General features: G+C 39.9%; 1 protein-coding gene across 1 annotated transcript in view; it reads right to left on the reverse strand.

The window, feature by feature from the left end:
- Positions 1–21910, reverse strand: part of LOC126088125 (pre-piRNA 3'-exonuclease trimmer-like) — a 275789-nt gene that overhangs the window by 23400 nt on the left and 230479 nt on the right. The window contains exon 11 of the mRNA XM_049906233.1: positions 11123–11221. Within this exon, the coding sequence (XP_049762190.1) occupies positions 11123–11221 (99 nt within the window). The remainder of the gene's footprint in view (positions 1–11122; positions 11222–21910) is intronic.

Here is a 21910-nt window from a genome sequence, read left to right on the forward strand (position 1 = left end):
GCGACCATTACAACCTGTCGTCGTGAATTTTTCGATTCGGCTCACTTGTCATACATTTGGGCTCTGAATTTTTTTCTCTCTTCTCTTCTGAAAATTTTGAAGGTGTGATTTTATGGAAATAAACTTACAATTTGTAATTCTTCATTTCTATAGTTTCATGTTGTAATATTATAGTTCTGACTTTGTATTATTTGTCTTGTGACAGAATGTTCCACAGATCTGAAAATCTGAAAGCCAAGTCCTGATATATGTATAGATTATGACTTGTGTAGTAGATATTTTTCTTGTTTTCTGTAATATGTTATGTATCAGATACTTTATACATCTGTATTTTATCTTCTGACATTTTGTACACCGTTTGGCTAACCTTAATAGTCCGGCACAAAATATTACAAACACATTGTTTCCAAATTTTGTGAGGGGGATATTGTAAAGGGGCACCTTCGTCTAGTGTTACTTTTCTTTAACAAAGTTATCAATACCAAAAATACTTTCTAATTTTTAAACAAGTTAATATTATCTCAGCTGGTTTTCTAAAAGAATTTCATATGATTTTGTACACAATGTGGTGTATTTCAGGTTATAAGGTATAAAAAAAAATATTTTTGCTGTTACAATTGATATGTACTAGCTCTATACATAAAATTAAAATTACTTTTCTTTTAGAAACATCTGAAATTACGAAATATCTGGCATACTTAAAATTCCTATTATTAATTGTGCAATCGGACGATACTTATTAAATTTATTTCTGAATTCATTAATAGAAAGTAATTTGTCAAGAAATACTTTGGAATACTGTTAGTACTGCAGAATGTATTAGCAATGGGCATGCCTCTGATATGTTTGGATGTGTTTCTGTGTTTGGCAATAACAATGTAATTTTTGCTTTTGAAGTGGAAATTGTAAAGACAGTGTGATATAGAAAAATGCGAAAGAATAAAAATTACAGCAACAGAAATTAACTGCTCAGTTAATATTTTACAATTATTTACGTCAATTGTAACCATGAGAACCTACAATGTCAAAAATTTCAGTTTCAAAAACCAGCCCCTGGGCGTGAACAACTGAAGCCAACTTCGAGACAAGAAGATAAGTAAATAAGTTTATTGTGAATCTTACTACTCTTGAAGCTTATTAAAAGAGTTTATTTTGAAATGAGTGACAATCATCAAGTGATGTGTGGGAGGGATAAGATTACAGTGTAAGGTGGTCACGCTGAACAGAGCTTATGTTGAAAAATAGGGTTTTGTTGCCAAAAGAGTCGGGAGTAACATGGTGTATTGGAATTCTGAATATAAACAAGAATGCCCCTCACACATAAAACCTGAACACATCGAAACATTACACTGTGGGACAGATGTAATCCAGACTATTAGTTTCACCCAAATGAAGTGCAACCACTTCTCAGCATCAACAGTATCTGATTCTTCAGCCTTGCTAGACAATCCAGAATGCTGCTCAGAGTCACTATCACAAAGATCATCATCAGTCCCCTCAAGATTACTGGAAATTCAATCTCCCCCCTCCCGGCACATACACACACACAAACCAAATGACATGTTCTTCTAGGCAAGCAGCCAAAACCGAAGGCATACTTCTGACACAGAAGCAGGTTGCAAACGTCCTCCTGGCAATACAGTTGTTTTGTTTATTATGTCATGTTTATAGGACCGTCTTATACTAGCTTTGAATAGATGATTATACACACATCTAAAGGCTGCAGACACTTGTTGTGCCATGAGGAGCAATCACTAGGTCACAGTTTCCTTTTTTCAGGTTTTGTTTCACTCGATCACCAGTGTGCCCACAAAACTATACAACAGAAGTACTGATTCTGAGTGAAGAAGAGCTCATCACTGCTTATTCCACACTGCTGAAATCCAGTCTGGAACTAGTTCCTCTGCATCCACCCACCATCACAAGCTCTCACAATGACAGCAGCTGGGAAAGTTTCAACAGTTGCCATAAGTTTCCCCAAGTGAAACTCCCTCATTTAAACACATTTGGTGACAAAAATATGCATTTCCTTGGAGTCACAAGATGGATTTAAGACACCTTCACTAATTTCAGAAATAACCTCAGAAAAATGTAGCCTTTTGAAATAAGTGTATAAGGTGGAGAAAAATTGTGTAAACCAACACTGTAGGTTACTACCAATAACATATTGGTTCTACTATGTTCGTTATTGTTGGTTATTACCCACTGTGTTATATCTATTATTTTACAGGTATTGTGCAATTTTTTTTTACCCCCATCCCCCGAGAAACATGCAAGTATATAGCATATACACTGCCCGTGACTGACACAATTTTCTTCTTCTTATCATCCATACTTTCTAACACATAACTGCCAAATATACTAGAACAAACAAAATGTCTATAAACCACCACACTGTACAATGTGTTTGTGATGAGACAGTTGCAATTCCTGAACTCCATTGCCCATGGTCTCTGGCCTGCAGAGGAGCACCACAGTCCTGGGTCCATGGATAAACCATGAAAATCTGCTGCATTATGCCACACACAAACAGATCCACCCTGTAGGCAGATTGGTGAGACTATATCTGACGGACAGAATCGGCATATTAGTGAGATCCAAATGGCTTCAGATCGGCAGGCCCGATCCATTACAGAAACCCGCAGAAACGCTCTCCGGTTTTGGCCCGTCATCGAAATCCACTCACGTGGCCAGCTATTCACAAGCCAAGATATCATGTTGATGAAATGAGACCCTGGTGATCAATTCATGCAACAGATAACTTGTTCAAATACTCTGAGAATCAATAATAATAATAAGGGTAGATAGCAACCTACCATAAAGATGATTGCTGAACCACAGACAGGCACGTAGAAAAGACAATCACACTCACTCCTACATTTTCAGCCACAGCTTTTGTCAGAAAATGAGGAGCACAAACAAATTCACACAATCACTCAGACACAAATCCTGAACACATGACCGCTGTCTTCTGATGCTGCTTCTACAGTCTCTGAGAATCAGAGCCAAACAAACCACTCCTCATGCCTCCCTGCCTCTTGTCAGTAGCTCCCAGGAAGTGGTGGCATCATTTACTGCAAGCTGAGGGGAGTGGTAGGATGGGGAGAAGCAGTAGCAATCAGGGAGCAGGGAAGCGGTGTACGTACTCAGCTGCACCCGGCCAGCGATGATTATTTCATCTACTGAGACAAAAATTAGATTTTTCCAGGTTTTTTTCCCTTCCAATTTCCCTGCTATTTTCCTGATTTCCCTGACATGTTGGAAATTCCCTGATTTCCAGAACCTGTGGCAACCCTGCTTTCTCCCTTTGGCAGGGTTTTCTGATTAAAAACCACGCACAGCAGAAATTTTCATCCAACAGCCGTTATGCCCAACATCACTGTGCACCGCCGTTTTTCAGCAAGACGTACACATATTTGCACACTACTGTAATGCTGCTCAGCATATCAAAATGGGCCAGATTCTGGCCTGCAATCCCTATATGGTAAAGCAAGTAACAATTTTTGTTACATAACGCTCAGGAGATATCACACGAAGTTTCTGCACAACTGTAGTTCTGTGACAAACAGTTAAGATTGTTTCATTACATAAATGACTGAAACCCCCATATGAAACATTAATTCTTTTGGTAAAATGTTTCTTTTACATCCTATTTTTCGAGCTTCAATTTGAATCGTTTCCATCATAGTGGTAAGGCCACATTTCCTATTTTGAATTACAATTTTCACTTTTGTCCTCAAAATGCACACCAAACTATTAATGAGTTTCTCTTCACTTGCACACCATCGACAAACGTACCCCCCCCCCCCTCCCCCTCCTGCCAAATCAACATCAAATCTGCATCCAGCTTCCCACTTTCTACGTTCCTTTTAATTCTGCTGTGGTTCCTAATACAGCCCTTTCTCAGTGGCACTAACAAAACAATCGCTGCATAACTGGTATACACCTTTCCCACTGTCAATCACAAACCGAAAGAACAACTTTTGTCTTGTGCTTAACTTCCTTACACAGTCCCTTGAATTAGTCACATGACTAGACCTCCCAATAAATCCGTTATTTCCAGGCACACATGTACAAGTCAGGTGCCCATGGCCAGCTACCTAGCAACAACAGTTTTAGCAGAGCCATGCTATTCTGACAACTTAAATCCATTATTCAAAAACACACATTTTTAATAACTTCCCAGAAACCATGAAGTGTCCGATACTAATAAAGTATGTTTCAGACCAGCCAAAAGGATTTATTTGGGGTCAATGCGTATCTCACAGACAAATTTCTTAATAGAATCAAGTGGCCCATACATTATTAACAATGTCAAATATTCGTTTTATGACATATTCAAATTCTGCATCTGATTTGTGTGAATAAAATACAGTACACTGTTTTGTAGCGATAGTGGAAAATTATCTTGCAGCAAAGCATTGCTTCTCAAAGTAATTTATAAGATGTTATGAAGCGATAGTGTTATTTATTGTTTTTACTTTTGGTCACTGTATGGAACCAAAGATGTATTTTACGCATTGTCTCTGGACTTGCACTTTGTAAATGTTGGAATGTATCTTATCACACACCCAACATTTAGTGGTGACCCTGACATGATAACGCCGCTTAACAAGCTACATGATCACATCGGCTACAGCGTACGCTTAAGCCATCCATGTTGTGACATACACGTGTAAAGACTGCGCCAGCTGTGCCACGTTCTTCTCATGCAACTTACAGAGGAGCTTTGACTCATGTTCAAACCAGCAGTCACAAGCAAGATGCCAGCAATCCCAGCAGTCAGCTGCTAATCAATGAAACTGCCTCCCTTTTGACAACAAAGCCCAATGCTTTGGTTTGCTCAATTGGAGAGCCAGTTTGTGTTTGCACATGTCACAGCCAACAAGACAAAGTACTGATACATCATTGCAGCACTAAATGAAGAGATGACCAGTGAAGTAGCTGCACTCCCAGCCACAGAATGGTACACAACAATTAAAAGTGCACTAATCAAACACTTGTCACAGACAGAGAGCAAGAGACTGGAGAAACTGCTGCGCATAGAAAAGCTCAGAAATCACATGCCATTGCAATTACTGTATAGTCTGTGCACTTTGGCAAATAGTGCACTCAGTGATGATATACTGAGGAGCATTTAGCTGTCATGCCTGCCCACAGACACACAAAAGATACTTATGGTGTGTGCAGGAGATTTAGACACACTCATGCAGACGGCCAACCATATAGTGGAAATGTATCCGTCTACATCGGAGGTAGGTGTCGCACCACAACCTGAGTCCCTCCAAAGCAATATTTCCACAATTACAGGTGCAACTGGAGGAGCTTACAGCACAGGTCACAGCTCTGCATGCACCAGTGTACCCACAAAACTATCCAACACAAGTATTGATTCTGAGTGAAGAAGAGCTCCTCGCCGCTTATTCCACACTGCTGAAATCCAGTCTGGAACTAGTTCCTCTGAATCCACCCACCATCACAAGCTCCACAGCTCAACACGGGGTTGCAACTGCTCGCCGTCAACTATGATGGTATGCTAGTACCACAGACAATTCCGTACAGAGGCCAAGAAGTGTAACCTGACATGTGAAATGAGAAGCATCGACAAGGGCTCAGTGATGACAGCAACTGACTCAACAGATAACAGCTGTCACCTTTTATCACTGAGCAACACACGAAACAGCCATTCTTGGTAGACACCAGAGCAGCTGTGTCAGTTTACCCGGCCAAATGCCTACCTCGTCATAGTCGTGATGATCGTTGCCTGTTTTCTGCCAATGGCTCCACCATTCAGACATATGGACATCATATTTGTCGATGTAGTGCATCCAATATTACGGGCAGACTTTTTGTCATACTTTGGACTACTTCCAGACCTCAGGCACTGCCGTCTTCTGGACATGATAGCCAACCTAAGCAGCCAGGGTTGATTTCATCACAGTGACTGTGCCAGAATAAGAACAGTAATGGTCTCAACGGCCTACAAATTGTCTTAGATACCACAGTATGTAAAATTTCTAGGTTACAATGTGTGTGCAGTGACTGATAGTGAGATATGAGTGAACGGTGTGGCATTACATTCAGCAGTATCCAGAAACTATGCAGCAGTCATCCGTGCTTGCACTAGTACAAAACAATAAGGTGCACTACATTTTAAGAACACATGCAGCAATAGTGGAAAATTATCTTGTCGCAAAGTGCCACTTGTCATATATGTTTATGAGATGTTATGTAGTCATGGAGTTGTTTATTCTTCATTTTTACTTTTGGTCACTGTGTGTAACCAGGGAGGTATTTCATGCGTTGTCTCTATAATAGTGCTTCATAAACGTTGGAATAAACCTTGTCAAATACCCAAGAATTTTATTTTGGCAATGCTATGTCTCAACGGCCTACAAATCGTCTTAGATACCACAGTATGTAAAATTTCTAGGTTTGTGGAAAGCTTTCTGTTACTGTAATTTGTAAATGTGAGTAGGTTTAAAACTTCCACATAACACCTTTAATTTATGTTTTTTCCCTTCTTTTTTTTCTTTCTAGAAATACTTACCCCCAAGCTATGCATAGCACAATACTAACAGCTCTTCCTCTTTCTGAGCTCAACAACTCAATCATTATGGAGGGATAATGACTCAGTTTTTCAGGATAGAAAATGGGAGGTTGCAGTACAGGTAATGGCCCAGAGATCACCAGTGTGTGTGTGTGTGTGTGTGTGTGTGTGTGTGTGTGTGTGTGTGTAGTGAGTGAAGTGTTATGAAACAATGTGTGTGCAGTGACTAATAGTGAGATCTGAGTGAACGGTGTGGCATTACATTATTTAATAAGTTACTTGCAAAAAAAAGTATTGTATACCAGGAGTAAATCTAATGATTATGTCCAACTAGAAATCTGTAAATATATGTGTATACGAATTAGCTTATTTTAAATTGGTCTAAGCTTGTAAATACTTTGACACGTCCTATGTCCTTGTAAAAAGAGATCTACAGATGAATAAAACTACTACTACTACTACTACTACTGCTACAACAAACTTTTTGTTTCTTCCACATTTTTCAGGGCCATTTCATTTCACTTAGTATCTGTGGACGGAACAATAAGGTACTAGAAATTTTCTTTGGTATGCATCATCAGGGTGTATACGTGGACAAGGAAGAAAAATTCCCAGATTTTTCCCGGATTTCCCATTTAAAAATACACTTTCTTCCGGGTGAAAACACACTTTTTCCGTGTTAAGCGACAGTATATTTTCCCTTATCAATCCTTTGAATGGTTAAGGTTTTATACATGGGCATAGAATTTCCCGGCACTTTAGAATACAAAACTCAGAGAAAAAGACGCGTCTTGGAAAGATCTTTTATGTCCAGCAACATGAACGTTGCGTATTTTCGTATTACAAAAGCATACATTGGAATTCTACCAAACACTGCATGGTACTTTCCAAATCATTGAAATCGAGATTGCGATGCGTTTCTGTAAGGGAGTGATAGCTCATGTCATGTGATCTCAGCCGTCAATGACAGCGGATATTCAGAGCATAGGACACGTGATGTAGTCAGCCAACAGCAACATCACTGTTAAGTAGCACGAACACACAAACAGGGAAAGTTAATAGTTTAAATTAATATACATAGTGCTGCTACAAGAAAAGAAAAGCTTTCACATATAATATTGGTATCTAAGGTTAATAAGCTGCAAGAGAAGCTATGATTTCGCATATAATGTTGATCTTTTTTGCACGTGTTACACTTTAAGAATCACACAAATGTGCCAGCAAAATTTCTAATAATGACAAATGTCTGATCTTCAGGGTTCAAAATTCTTTTAAATGGCTCGTCATCAAAGAGCTGATTTTTAAATGAGAGTCAAGCGCTCTGTGATTTAAGAAATTCATGGTACATTCTCGCACATAGTTCAACTTACATAAAATGATATTTACTTTGAAAGTAACACTTTTCAAACCACCATTAGCAATATTTTCCCGTGACCTGTTAGAAATAGGTTCGTTTCAGCAGTTGCCAGAGAGCGCATATAAAAGGCGTCACTGCGCTTGCGCAGTTACCACGATGCAGGAAGACCATATGAACATACGTGAAAAACGTTGAAAGATCATACATTATGTCATAAAAGAAACAAGACATCGGTGGATACTTCAAGAGCATCGTAATTTCGTGAACCATAACTACAATGTGCACATTTCAAGTGCATACTTAAAGTGCACATTTGTAAGTCCAGATTCCCAATCAAGTAGACCTCGACCTGATATTAAGCTTTTCAGTATGGTTTTTGGGATGCAAATTTTCTTGGAGCACCAGTACTGTATTATATCGTATTTGGTTCTTTATTATAGCATAAAGCCATACGTGCTAGAAGATGAAAACATGCACTTGAAATGCAGCGAACAGTTGAAACTAGCCAGTACTGTGGAAGTTAACATTTCGTTTCAAATACATTGACTGCCTCTGCAGCAAAGGTTAATAAAAGTCAAATTTATTTAGCAAACAGACGAAAGTAACTTCATTGTTCTGCAAGGCGACTAATACTTGACTGTCAGAAAGGTGGGAAAAAAATAATAAAATCTGAAACTAATGACATATTTTAGCCTTCCTTAATTATGTGAATGTTTTTTAATTCACTTGATAGCTCCCGGCCACAGATATCTATTTTGTTTCCATTTGATGTGAGAGTAAACGAAGGGGAAACAGCAAAATCGCTAAATGTAAACACGGGTCACATGGAGACTACCCACTATAACTCAGGCTGCTCTACGCATCGACCTCGGATCTACGATATTTACAAACCGGGTCAATACTAAAACAAATAAAAAATCGAATTTTCAAAAATATGTTCATCTTGTAGCACACATCTTCCTGAAAAGTCTGAAACATAAAACATATGTGTTCGAGGAAATGTAAGACAAGTTATTTGGTCTTAAGTGTGCCAAAGTACAGTGCCACGCCTCTTCATAAAGCATTCTTCTATTGCACGTCACTGTATTTCACTCTGTGGAATTGAAACGTGTATATTTTGTACGGGATGCCATCAAACTATATTCAGGACAGTGGAAGTTGAAATGTCCTGTGGTGCCTATCCTGCTCCCAGTCAGCCGGTTTGATAGGTTGCCCCTCTTTAAAAAAAAAAAAAAAAATCTCGCGATTAATAGCGGATGGGATTATTTGTAATTGGGAGAACAAGAACTCTTCAGAAAATCTGCACTCTTTATTGCCTATTAGCTAATAACTTGCTGCTTTGTGTGACATAAAATTAAATATATAGGATACATAAAACCAATAAAGAAAAGAGACAAGCAACAAAGTACACATATCTTCAATCCTTAGCTCCTAGTATTTTTTTCTCTCTAATCATGCTACAGCTTTAATGGCATGCTTTCCTTTCTGCGAAAGAATCTATTACCTCATTAAAGTTCGTCAAACGATTCACTATATGAAAAATCGAAATATCGTTATCTAAAACTGAAAAAACTGCTAATACGAATAATACCCAAGACTGGTCTGGTTTCTCGATCTGATTACGTCTATTTTGTCACTGCCTGCTAGATAAAACAAAATAGGCCTTTCTAATATTTCAGCAATTTTGTAACACACATCTAACAAACGAGACTGTTTTGGCACAAATGGTCTAACACGACAGAATATAATTCACGAAGTGCCAATATCAAATGCCTATTAGGCCTACTACAAGCAAAAAGCTTTATGTTAGGAAATAGTTTCACATTTCATTCATACGTACCACCTTCTCAAGCATGAGATCGAAAAGTAGTATTACGAAATTTTTATATAAATTTCGAATCGTCTTATTCTTCCATGATTTTTGTGATGTCCCCGTTTCTCCTCCTTCTAACAAACAATCTTGTCATCAGCAATTCTGCAGCTATTCCTACCATTGTCAAAATTTGTTCGCCAATTAATTTCACTAATCTGGCCAGAATCACAGGTTTAGTTATCCCGCGATTGTTTTCTGGTTAGGCGTTATTACGTGTTCGTACAACACTTTTCCACGTTACTTCCAGAATAGAACTTAAGCGGCTGCTAGCCGGGGACTGTACAACTGGTCCTTACTAGTGTAGCGACCTGGCCAAAAATTTTTAGTCAAAATTTCATTTTCTTCGGTACACCGAGAAGATAGTACATAATCTTTCTCACCTGTTATTCCTGTCAGTCGTTTATTTCCATTCTGGTACTCTGAATCTATGGACTTCGCTAGTAATTATAACAATGCTGATCATTCGCAAAACCAATCAACCACATAATCAGACAGCGATTGGCCTTCATACGTTCAGCTTTACTCCACTCAGCTCGGATAGCCCCGACCCCTTTCGTCTGCGGATAGTTTATTTCTAGAAGTGACAAGGATTCTCCTGACAGACACATCATGTACACTATGCACGCTTTCAAAAATCAACTTATGATTCATTCAGAAATCAACTTAAAATGCGTTCATAAACCAACAGGGAAGCATTTCAAAATAATCGAAACTACTGCTCAAGTGCACCTCAACTGCGCATGCGTATGAGGCCGCTCTTAACAGTTGTGACTTCAAGCTCATCGGAGGCAATTTGTTGTTATGAAGCATTGCATAGTCTTCCTAAAGCCTTTGACACATTTTGCTGTTGGCAGACGCTTGCAAGAGCACTGTGTGTCGTCGTTGTATATGGTGCATTTCCTTTGCAATTTAAGTTATTTTCATTTTTTCTCTTGTTTATGTTTTATTGTTGAAGTATTATTCTGCAGTAGTGGTATACAGTAATTTCCTTTGTTAGGGTATCAGTTCTTACCAGTCAAAATTACAAAAATTTAACTGAAAACTAAAACAATGAAAAATTCTCGGAATCCTAAAAAATTCCCGGGTTTTTCCCGGGTTTCTCCCGGATGAAAAAATTCCCGGGTTTCTCCCGGATCTCCCTGTTTTCCCGTGTCGTATACACCCTGATCAAGTATTTTTGTTTTCTGACATGTTCATAAGGCCCACGAAGCAAGCAGTGAATCTAATCTAATCGCATTCATTTCCATCTTATTGTTAGTATATCAATAGTTCAATTATTATAAATAAATGTGAATTCTTTAACATCATAATAACAAAAAATTCAAATAAACTCAATACATACCATAGCACACAGCGAAGCAGTTTGTTATGGCTGATTAAACTGTAACTTGTAACTTTGAACTCTTCATTTTCTTGTAACTTTTTCCGAATCATTCTTGCACTAGCAAACGAAAAAGAGAAAACATTGATAAATATTACACCAATAAAATAATAACAAGAAATTATATACACATAGTTCACAAGAATTTCCCAAGTTTTTAAATTTTTTTGAAAGAATATTAACTGTTCAATTCTTAAACTGAACCTCATAATGTATACTGCAAATCCTAACTGTTCCTTCCATATACATTTATGAAATAATAATCTTCCTACATAGCAGACAAAAATTATTTGAGCAGAATCATTTTCACCTAATACATAAAACAAGAAATTAAAATAATTTTATTTTATTCCCACACCAATTGAAATTATACACAAGGGCTCCACAGTATATGGGGATGACAATATACAAGTCAATGGGCAAAAAACATATTTAATATGAAACCAGGGATTCTCAAAACAAGGCTACAGCAGATTCTGTGGAAGAAGTACTACAATTCAGTAAAAGAATTCACACAGGATGAAATGATAATTTGAGCAAGGGGTAGTTAATCTCTTTTTATTGTGTGTACATATTACAAAATTGTATTAATATGATGATGTTGTTGTTCTATGTTTATAGTGAAATTTTACCACAATTTTGGTGTCTCTCCTGTACCTGAACCAAATGATTATGATTATGTACATTAATGAGACTAATAAAACAATATTCACAGTATACACTCCCTGTAATTCTTTTATTTTCAGTCTCTGGTCCACATTCAGGTAGTTCAGTATACTGACAGAGTTAGGCACTCACATACATAACTTGACACCTCACATATTACTACATAATTTAACGCACAAAAGAATATGCAGCAATAAAGCATCCATTAAATCATAAACAATATACATACATGAAAAAAGCATTCAACTATGTTGTTGCAGATATTCTCCGACTTACTATTGTACTGTAGTACTGTGGAGGTAGCACAGGCAGTGTCTAGAAATCAGAAGAGTGAGACACATACCTGCCATTAACATTTTGATGCAGTGGTGGTGAGTCTAATATTCTGGGCTATCCACTAATCAAACACAATGATGAGATTATTTTCATTCAAGACGGACAAGTGGCCTGTCCACGACTGCACAATTGATGCACTAAAATTTCTTCATTAATGGCAAGAAGAAACTACAATTTGCTATCACCATGACTCACTGAACTATTAAATCGTATCAGAAAAAAAGAATGTTGGCTATAACATAACTTATTGACTTCCACAATGGCGTGAAATGCTGAAGTTTTGGTCTTTAGTGAAGACAGCAGACGAAATAATTATATAGTCACTCAAATGATAATGCTGGCAGTGAAAAGCATAGATGTCACAAGAGAAGAGTAAAGTACTGTGTTTGGTCTTCTGGAATAGTTTCACTGTGGAACATAACACTACAGTTCCTTCATTTGTGTGTCACAAAAATGCTGAAATGACAGATAACTGTGGTAATAAACTGCTGAGAGAAAATCAACTAAAACTGCTCAATACAGGAGAGGCAACTATGCATGTTCAATTTTATGAAAATTATATACATGAAATTCCTCCCCGTTAACCTAAATTAGTACATCCTAGACTGCTGGACCAACTAAGTATTCCAAGCGATAGAAAAAACGAGCAGTTCATTCCACTTTTCGAGAAGGTTGTTGAACAATGCACATAACTACAGACTCGCATTGCTGATGCCAATCTGTGGTAACGGAGCACGATTAATGCTCACATGTGACTTCAATAATCTTGTCTGGAAAAACCATTGAAAGGTTACCAGCTTCTTGTTTGGGTTAATTTGCAGTGCAACTTTCTACAAAATGATATAGTACTATGACTTCACTCAAGTTAACTTCAATCTTTTTTTAATGCATTGGATACAGTTTAAATTATGAATAAAATATGAGCTCAAGAATACCAAATCAGCTTTCTGACTGGCTTGAGAGCTTCCCAATTGATGGAACTCAGTATGTCATTCTTAATACGAAGAAATCATTAGATGATACAGTAACTTTGGGTGTACCCCAAAGGACTGTCGTAAGGCAATTAACATTCAAGATAAATATAAATGAATGGATGGATAACATCAATAGTTCCATGAAGGTGCATGCAGTAGTTGCCGTACTGAACAGAGAAATTGCAACACCAGAAAATTGCAGCAAAATGCAGAGAACAGTAAAAGATTGACACTTAGTGCAGGGGCTCACCGTTCAGTTCAACAAAAATAAATGTAATATTTTGTGCAAACAGTTATATGAAAGACAGATGTTGGGCAATCTCACTAAAAGAATCCTTATGAAATGTAATCCATCCATTCAGTTATGATTTACGGTGTGTCCAGTGAACAGGTCCATGATTTCAAAATTAAATATCTAAAAAACTAAGATCGACAGACAAATGCAACATAGCATATGTTTACTGTGAAGGCTTAAGAATTTTATACAGATGGCACTGTAGGCTGTGCAGCCCATAACAGTACCAGTGTGCATAATTAAACTCGCCTCCTGCAAGCAGTCTTTGTAATCACATCACAATCTTTCTGTAACGTCTACCACTCACAGCACAGAGATGGCACAAACAAACAATGAAACTTGCATTACATCCTGTAGTGTATCAAACAGAAATGGATTCAGATACCACACAGATCATGTGGTGAAATGGTTTTGGTAGACAGTGTCTTTCAATGTGTCTCACAAAAAGTAGTTATGAGAGTCAGAATGGGTGAATTACAAGGCCAATCCAGACCAGTGCCAGTAAATTTGCACTGACTATTCCTGAAGTATTCACAAAGAACGCAAAACACTTGTTCAGTGAGATGTGGTATGGCCCCATCTGGCGTGAATCATTCAGTGCCTGGTTAATCTTCCCAATGCCAGCTGTGTGGCAACAAATAGTTCCAAAATTGCAAAGTAACATTCACTAATGATCTCACATGAAAAAAGGCCACTAACGGCTCTGCTGTATACCACAGCTCAAACAGCAACTTTGAAAGAATAGAGTGGTTTAGTTTCATATAAATGGGGATTTTTGGAACCCCAAAATCCCCAGTTTTGTTTACTCATAACTCCATTCAGGTGGAACTGTACTTCACCTGTGTACCAGATGCAGCCAACATCAATTCTTCATTATCAATCACTGTGAGAAACTGGGTTGCAAAGTCAGCCTTTTGTCGCACAGCCTGTGCAGGTATGACCTGGTGGCTTTGGATTTTGAATGAAAGATGTTGGCTCGGTCTCAGTATCTTCTGTGCGCTGGAATGCTTCAAATGAGTCTCTGCTAGAGTTCCTTGGATGCATTTCCTTGAATTTTGCTGAATGGTTTACAAGTCACATATTCAGGAGAAACTAAAGTTTGCCTGGGGCCAACATTCCCCACTAGGTCATAAGCTATGCTGCCTGACCTTCAGAATATGGCAAAGAACTTGCAAATGGTTTTTGCATCACGGGCTTTTGGAGCGTTAAATTGTGTTTCTAAACAGCACCTTATTGCCACAGGACTATGATCTAACCTGTGGTATTCCAGAACCACATGTTGTTCAATGAATAAATGATTTCAACCTCTTCCACAGGTACACTAACCCTTTTTCACGGTTCAACGATGGCACTGACTGTGCTAATCTGGGATGCAGCACTTATAGGCACTTCGTATTGCAACTAGTGTGTCATCTATTAGTAACTTTTCCCACTATTTCAAAACTTCTGTATAAAATTCTTACAGCTTTCACAGAAAACATACCACTTGTTGCAATCATCTATCAACTTTTAGTTTTCAAGATATTTAAGTTTGATATGAGAGACTCCTTTGCTGGACACCATGTGCAAAGACCCCATTTGACTTTTGAGTATTGTTTGTTAGTCTGTGACTCTTTCTAGGTAGGCTTGATAGCGTAGATAGAGAATTTAGCAGCCCTGTCAGCGAACATCAAGATTGATGGAGATGAGCTGGCACACACATCACAGTGGAATAGTACAGAATGTCATAACATAGGGTGCACGCAAAGTGTGGTGTGGGCACAGCTGACTTAAGAGTCAGCGATTGGCAACGATAGGCCAGGCCTGGCAGTTCTTACACTCATTTTGACAAACTTGTATTAGTCCCTCGCCTTACACCATGCTCTGTTTCTACGTGTTAGTGACAAGCATTCGCAGTGGTCACGTTTGTGTTTATCTAAATGCCCATCTCTATGTGGTGTTTGGACAGTCTGCTCCCCCGCAAGTTGACTTGTATGTCGAGTTTCGTCTCCTCTTCTGGGGTTCAGCTCCTGGCTTTGATTCTGAGCCACAGTCTGTTTGTATAGTTTACATTTGTGCTGATAGTGATGGTTCATAGCAATGTCATAACTGTGTGGATATAACAGTGGTGATGTAGGACATTCTTAGACCTGTCACACTTTTTTTTTTCTCCACACTGTGAAATTGTAGTCACTACGGAACCTGCAATGCAATGTTGGCAGGAGCTGCTGCACCTCCAGGAGCAGCAACAAAAGTTGAAGCAGGAGCAGATTTAGGAACTACTACAACAGAATATGGAATTGCTATGTACTTATGCCATGCTCATGGCACAAGTCTACAGAAAGGATGGAGAAATATACCTGCACTGGTTCTTGCTGCACTTCCAAGTGAAGTGTATCTTCAACCCAGTTGATACATCTGCCTTGCGCAGCAGTGTGGGATTATACAAAATCACACAGAATTTGAAACCTTCTATTGAGCCTCGGAAACTTGACTTTGTCAGTTGCTCGTGCAGTATTCTGGTTATCAAATCCGTGTAGTGGCAAGATGATTATAGTTTAACTAGCACCACAAGTGTCCCAGGTTGTAGGATGAAGTGTGGATGGCTGACCTGCAAAGCCTATTGTGCAAGTGTCACTTTGAGTTACCCAGTGAACTACTTTGTATGTGAACTCACTAATTATAGACACAATAGTGCAGTTAATGCTCTATCCAGAGGTTCATACTAGGGCACTGGTTTTGTCCAACCTTTCTTCGGCCAAAGTTGCTAAGGCTGCGGAATCACATGAACTTAAAGCAGCGGCAACGGACATTCTTCCCAACAACTGCTAAAGTAACTTTAGCAGTTGTTGGGAAGAATGTCCGTTGCCGCTGCTTTAAGTGCACTAAACACACCCTCATGCTTTATTGGGTGAACCAGGTGCCCTTGCCTTCTGCTCATGATTCAAGAGCCGTGACACCATGGCACAGCCTGTCTTCACTCATGTTGGGCTTGGCAAGGATGCACCAATCAAGCATCGTAATTATCACCTATGACTTTTTGGTTTCTTTCTGGCGCTCTCCTTCTGCACCTGTTTCCACTCAACAGGGAAGCTGGCATTCCTGCCCCAACTGTCATCTGATGCACATTCGATAGGATTTCCCACAGGTAGAGACCACATGTGGGGAATGTCACCAAACTGGCCATTTGGCAACAGTCTGTGAGAAGTTAGCAAGCCACAGGAGGTCATCAGAGGACACAGTGATTTCCCTAGACTCGGAGACCATCTCCCACATGCCACAAGAATCAACTCAGCACATTCTGCTATGTTGGCAGTAGATGGATGACGGACTGAGTTTCAGGTAGGCCCAGGAGTGCCAGTCAGCCTAATTAACTTCTGCATCAACATCTACATATACATTTATACTCCGCAAGCCACCCAACAGTGCGTGGCGGAGGGCACTTTACGTGCCACTGTCATTACCTCCCTTTCCTGTTCCAGTCGCGTATGGTTTGCGGGAAGAACGACTGTCTGAAAGCCTCCGTGCATGCTCTAATCTCTCTAATTTTACATTCGTGATCTCCTCGGGAGGTATAAGTAGAGGGAAGCAATATATTCCATACCTCATCCAGAAACGCACCCTCTCGAAACCTGGCGAGCAAGCTACACCGCGATGCAGAGCGCCTCTCTTGCAGAGTCTGCCACTTGAGTTTGTTAAACATCTCCGTAACGCTATCACGGTTACCAAATAACCCTGTGACGAAACGCGCCGCTCTTCTTTGGATCTTCTCTATCTCCTCCATCAACCCCATGTGGTACGGATCCCACACTGATGAGCAATACTCAAGTATAGGTCGAACGAGTGTTTTGTAAGCCACCTCCTTTGTTGATGGACTACATTTTCTAAGGACTCTCCCAATGAATCTCAACCTGGTACCCGCCTTACCAACAATTAATTTTATATGATCATTCCACTTCAAATCGTTCCGCACGCATACTCCCAGATATTTTACAGAAGTAACTGCTACCAGTGTTTGCTCCGCTATCATATAATCATACAATAAAGGATCCTTCTTTCTATGTATTCGCAATACATTACATTTGTCTATGTTAAGGGTCAGTTGCCACTCCCTGCACCAAGTGCCTATCCGCTGCAGATCTTCCTGCATTTCGCTACAATTTTCTAATGCTGCAACTTCTCTGTATACTACAGCATCATCCGCGAAAAGCCGCATGGATCTTCTGACACTATCTACTAGGTCATTTATATATATTGTGAAAAGCAATGGTCCCATAACACTCCCCTGTGGCACGCCAGAGGTTACTTTAACGTCTGTAGACGTCTCTCCATTGGTAACAACATGCTGTGTTCTGTTTGCTAAAAACTCTTCAATCCAGCCACACAGCTGGTCTGATATTCCGTAGGCTCTTACTTTGTTTATCAGGCGACAGTGCGAAACTGTATCGAACGCCTTCCGGAAGTCAAGAAAAATAGCACCTACCTGGGAGCCTGTATCTAATATTTTCTGGGTCTCATGAACAAATAAAGCGAGTTGGGTCTCACACGATCACTGTTTCCGGAATCCATGTTGATTCCTACATAGTAGATTCTGGGTTTCCAAAAATGACATGATACTCGAGCAAAAAACATGTTCTAAAATTCTACAACAGATCGACGTCAGAGATATAGGTCTATAGTTTTGCGCATATGCTCGACGACCCTTCTTGAAGACTGGGACTACCTGTGCTCTTTTCCAATCATTTGGAACCTTCCGTTCCTCTAGAGACTTGCGGTACACGGCTGTTAGAAGGGGGGCAAGTTCTTTCACGTACTCTGTGTAGAATCAAATTGGTATCCCGTCAGGTCCAGTGGACTTTCCTCTGTTGAGTGATTCCAGTTGCTTTTCTATTCCTTGGACATTTATTTCGATGTCAGCCATTTTTTCGTTTGTGCGAGAATTTAGAGAAGGAACTGCAGTGCGGTCTTCCTCTGTGAAACAGCTTTGGAAAAAGGTGTTTAGTATTTCAGCTTTACGCGTGTCATCCTCTGTTTCAATGCCTTCATCATCCCGGAGTGTCTGGAAATGCTGTTTCGAGTCACTTACTGATTTAACATAAGACCAGAACTTCCCAGGATTTTCTGTCAAATTGGTACATAGAATTTTACTTTCGAATTCACTGAACGCTTCACGCATAGCCCTCCTTACGCTAACTTTGACATTGTTTAGCTTCTGTTTGTCTGAGAGGTTTTGGCTGTGTTTAAACTTGGAGTGAAGCTCTCTTTGCTTTCGCAGTAGTTTCCGAACTTTGTTGTTGTACCACGGTGGGTTTTTCCCGTCCCTCACAGTTTTACTCGGCACGTACCTGTCTAAAACGCATTTTACGATTGCCTTGAACTTTTTCCATAAACACTCAACATTGTCAGTGTCGGAACAGAAATTTTCGTTTTGATCTGTTAGGTAGTCTGAAATCTGCGTTCTATTACTCTTGCTAAACAGATAAACCTTCCTCCCTTTTTTTATATTCCTATTAACTTCCATATTCAGGGATGCTGCAACGGCCTTATGATCACTGATTCCCTGTTCTGCACATACAGAGTCGAAAAGTTCGGGTCTGTTTGTTATCAGTAGGTCCAAGATGTTATCTCCACGAGTCAGTTCTCTGCTTAATTGCTCGAGGTAATTTTCGGATAGTGCACTCAGTATAATGTCACTCAATGCTCTGTCCCTACCACCAGTCCTAAACATCTGAGTGTCCCAGTCTATATCAGGTAAATTGAAATCTCCACCTAAGACTATAACATGCTGAGAAAATTTATGTGAAATATATTCCAAATTTTCTCTCAGTTGTTCTGCCGCTAATGCTGCTGAGTCGGGAGGTCGGTAAAAGGAGCCAATTATTAACCTAGCTCGGTTGTTGAGTGTAGGCAAACACTCTTGAGCTCTGTGTTGCAACAACCACTACATCAAGTTGAGTCTTATAGTAAACAGTTTACTCCTTTGAGTGGGCAATTATCTGTCTCTGCCCATTGCAAGAATGTGAGATGACAGCTTACACTGTTAGTGGTATATTCATGCAAGATGAAGGATATTTTTGGGTTAAATGCCTTTTCTGCGCTTGTCTTCCAGATAGCTGGGAAAGTACAGTTAAAGACTGAATCGACCGCTTTTAGATTTAGGCTCCTTACTACTGTCATACAAACAGCTGTTTGGAATATCTTAGGTTAGGCAGAAAATTCTGAAGCACACATCTCCCTTAAGCCATCCCCAATACCTGAATTTTGTCACCCCCATTCCATTCCCTTCGCTATGTGCGATAAGGTCTAAGAGGAATTGCAGCATTGGCAAGTCCTCAGCATTTTTTCTCCTACTGCAGTGCTCCATCCCTTTGGTGATGATACACAAACCAGATGGTTCTGTGCAGCTTTGCAGTGATTGTAAACAGATGGTCAAAGCGCAATGTATCATGAATTCGTATCCACTTCCTCGGCCAAAGGAGTTGTTGGTGATGTGTTTTTCATCCACCAACTTGCGTGATGCATATCTTCAGTAAGTACTGAACACAGCTTCTCAGAAATTCTCAATACTCACTATCCCTTAGGGCTTTACAAGTTTAAGCAAATTTATAAATGATATTTGAAGCCATCAATTCATCACATTCCCTCTTGTGTAAACTACTTCAATCAGTCTGGGTGAAGGGCTCTGTGTGAGACGAGCATTTACAAAATCTGCAAATAGTCTTCCAATGCATTCTGGAGGATAGCCTTCGCTGCAATCTGGAAAAATACAATTTTTTCTTCCCAAAAGTGCATTTTTGGGGTATGTGCTTAGCAAATATGTCCTCATGCCTATGGACAAGCGTATCAAAGCCATCACAACCTGCTGATGCCCAAGAATCTGAAGGAGCTCCAGTCCCTTTTTTGGCAAGATTTTTTATTATTCTAAGTTTACCATCCTCTTAATCGGCGTTAGCAAAAGGGCACCACATTCGTGTGGTCCGAGGACAGTCAACAGGCCTATCAGTCCCTCAAGTGCCATTTGTGCTCTGTCCCTGACTGGCTTCCTTTACACCAGGTATACCACTAACGCTGGACGCTGAGGCATGTCAGTATAGTATTGGTGCAGTTCTGTTTCATTGGAACCCAGATGGCACTCAACAGCCCATCACTTACGCATCAAAGATGCTTTCTCTGGTGCAATTTAACTACTCACAGGTGTGAAAGGAGGCACTGGGAGCCATTTTTGGCATTATATGTTCCATGTTTTCATGTATGGAGCAAAGTTATTACTCATCACCGACCAAAAGCACCTGGTATTCTTATTCGCCCTTCACTCTAAGCTACTGGATCAGACTGTCTCCCACCCCGACCCCTTGCTGTTGCAGAGGTGGGCTCATTTTTTCAGTAACTATAATTATGACATTTGTTACCAGTCCACCAACCAGCACGATTATGTGGATGAAGAAACACAGTTGCCGAATGGTCCTGATATGGAGTTTGATCAACAGGAGGCTCTTAGTTTTTGCTATGCAGAGTGCCTTGCGCAGAAATTGCTGGATTTTCCCTCAACAGCACAGGAAGCCATGGTTGCTGACTCACTTTCCCAGAAAATCATCAGCAGTCTTCACGGAATGGCCTGGTTGCACTCCTTCAGGAGCTGCTTCAGTGTGGTGTAAGTTTTATCTGTTGCAGGATCAGATAAGTGCTGTGCAGATGGTCCTTGCACTTGCCACAGAGGAGCAAAGCTGTCAACTGGTAGTCCCTCTGGCACTGCATCCTTGCATACTCCAGTTGCTACATGTGTTGCACTGGGGTATCTCTTCAATCACACTCACTGGCAGGTGGTTGATCACGATGCTGAATATCTTTTCCGGTCTTGTGTGGACTCTATACAAAATCAGGCTGTGCTGCCACATTGGTCAATTACAGAACATCCTTTGGGCAAGGTTCATGTTGATTTTGGGGGCCCCTATTTGTGTAATGTTGGGGTATTGTTAGTCAATGCAATGTCGAATCTTCCATATGTTGCCGAACTGTACTCCGTGACGTCAAGACACTATTCACATGTTGTTGGTTATTTTTGCTACTGAGGATTCTCCTTGGACCCTCACCGCCGTTAATGGTCAGCAATTTGTATTGTGGGAGTTCGCAGATTTTTGCATATGCAATGGTATACAGCATTAGACTATGGCCCAACTTCATCCAGCTTCTAACTCAAAGGTAGAGTAATTAGCATGAACCTTTAAATCTCAAATAAAAAAATCTGTGTCTACCTTGTGCGAGAATGCACTGCCAACTTTTCTTGCCACATCCAGGCAATGTTAATTAACAGGTGCAGTCCAATGGAGCGTTTCCATGGGCACCAGTCACGATATCTTTGGGATATGCTGCACTGCAGATCACAGGCCAGGACTGCTGCGGCCCTTCCCAATATTGCATGGGGCTGCCATTTGGGCTTGGTCTTTCAGCCAACAGCATGGCTGGTTGTGTAGCAGTGGGCCATGAAGATTGGAGTTTTTC

The sequence above is a fragment of the Schistocerca cancellata genome, chromosome 1, assembly GCF_023864275.1.
Source record: "Schistocerca cancellata isolate TAMUIC-IGC-003103 chromosome 1, iqSchCanc2.1, whole genome shotgun sequence".
NCBI classification, from domain to species: domain Eukaryota; kingdom Metazoa; phylum Arthropoda; class Insecta; order Orthoptera; family Acrididae; genus Schistocerca; species Schistocerca cancellata.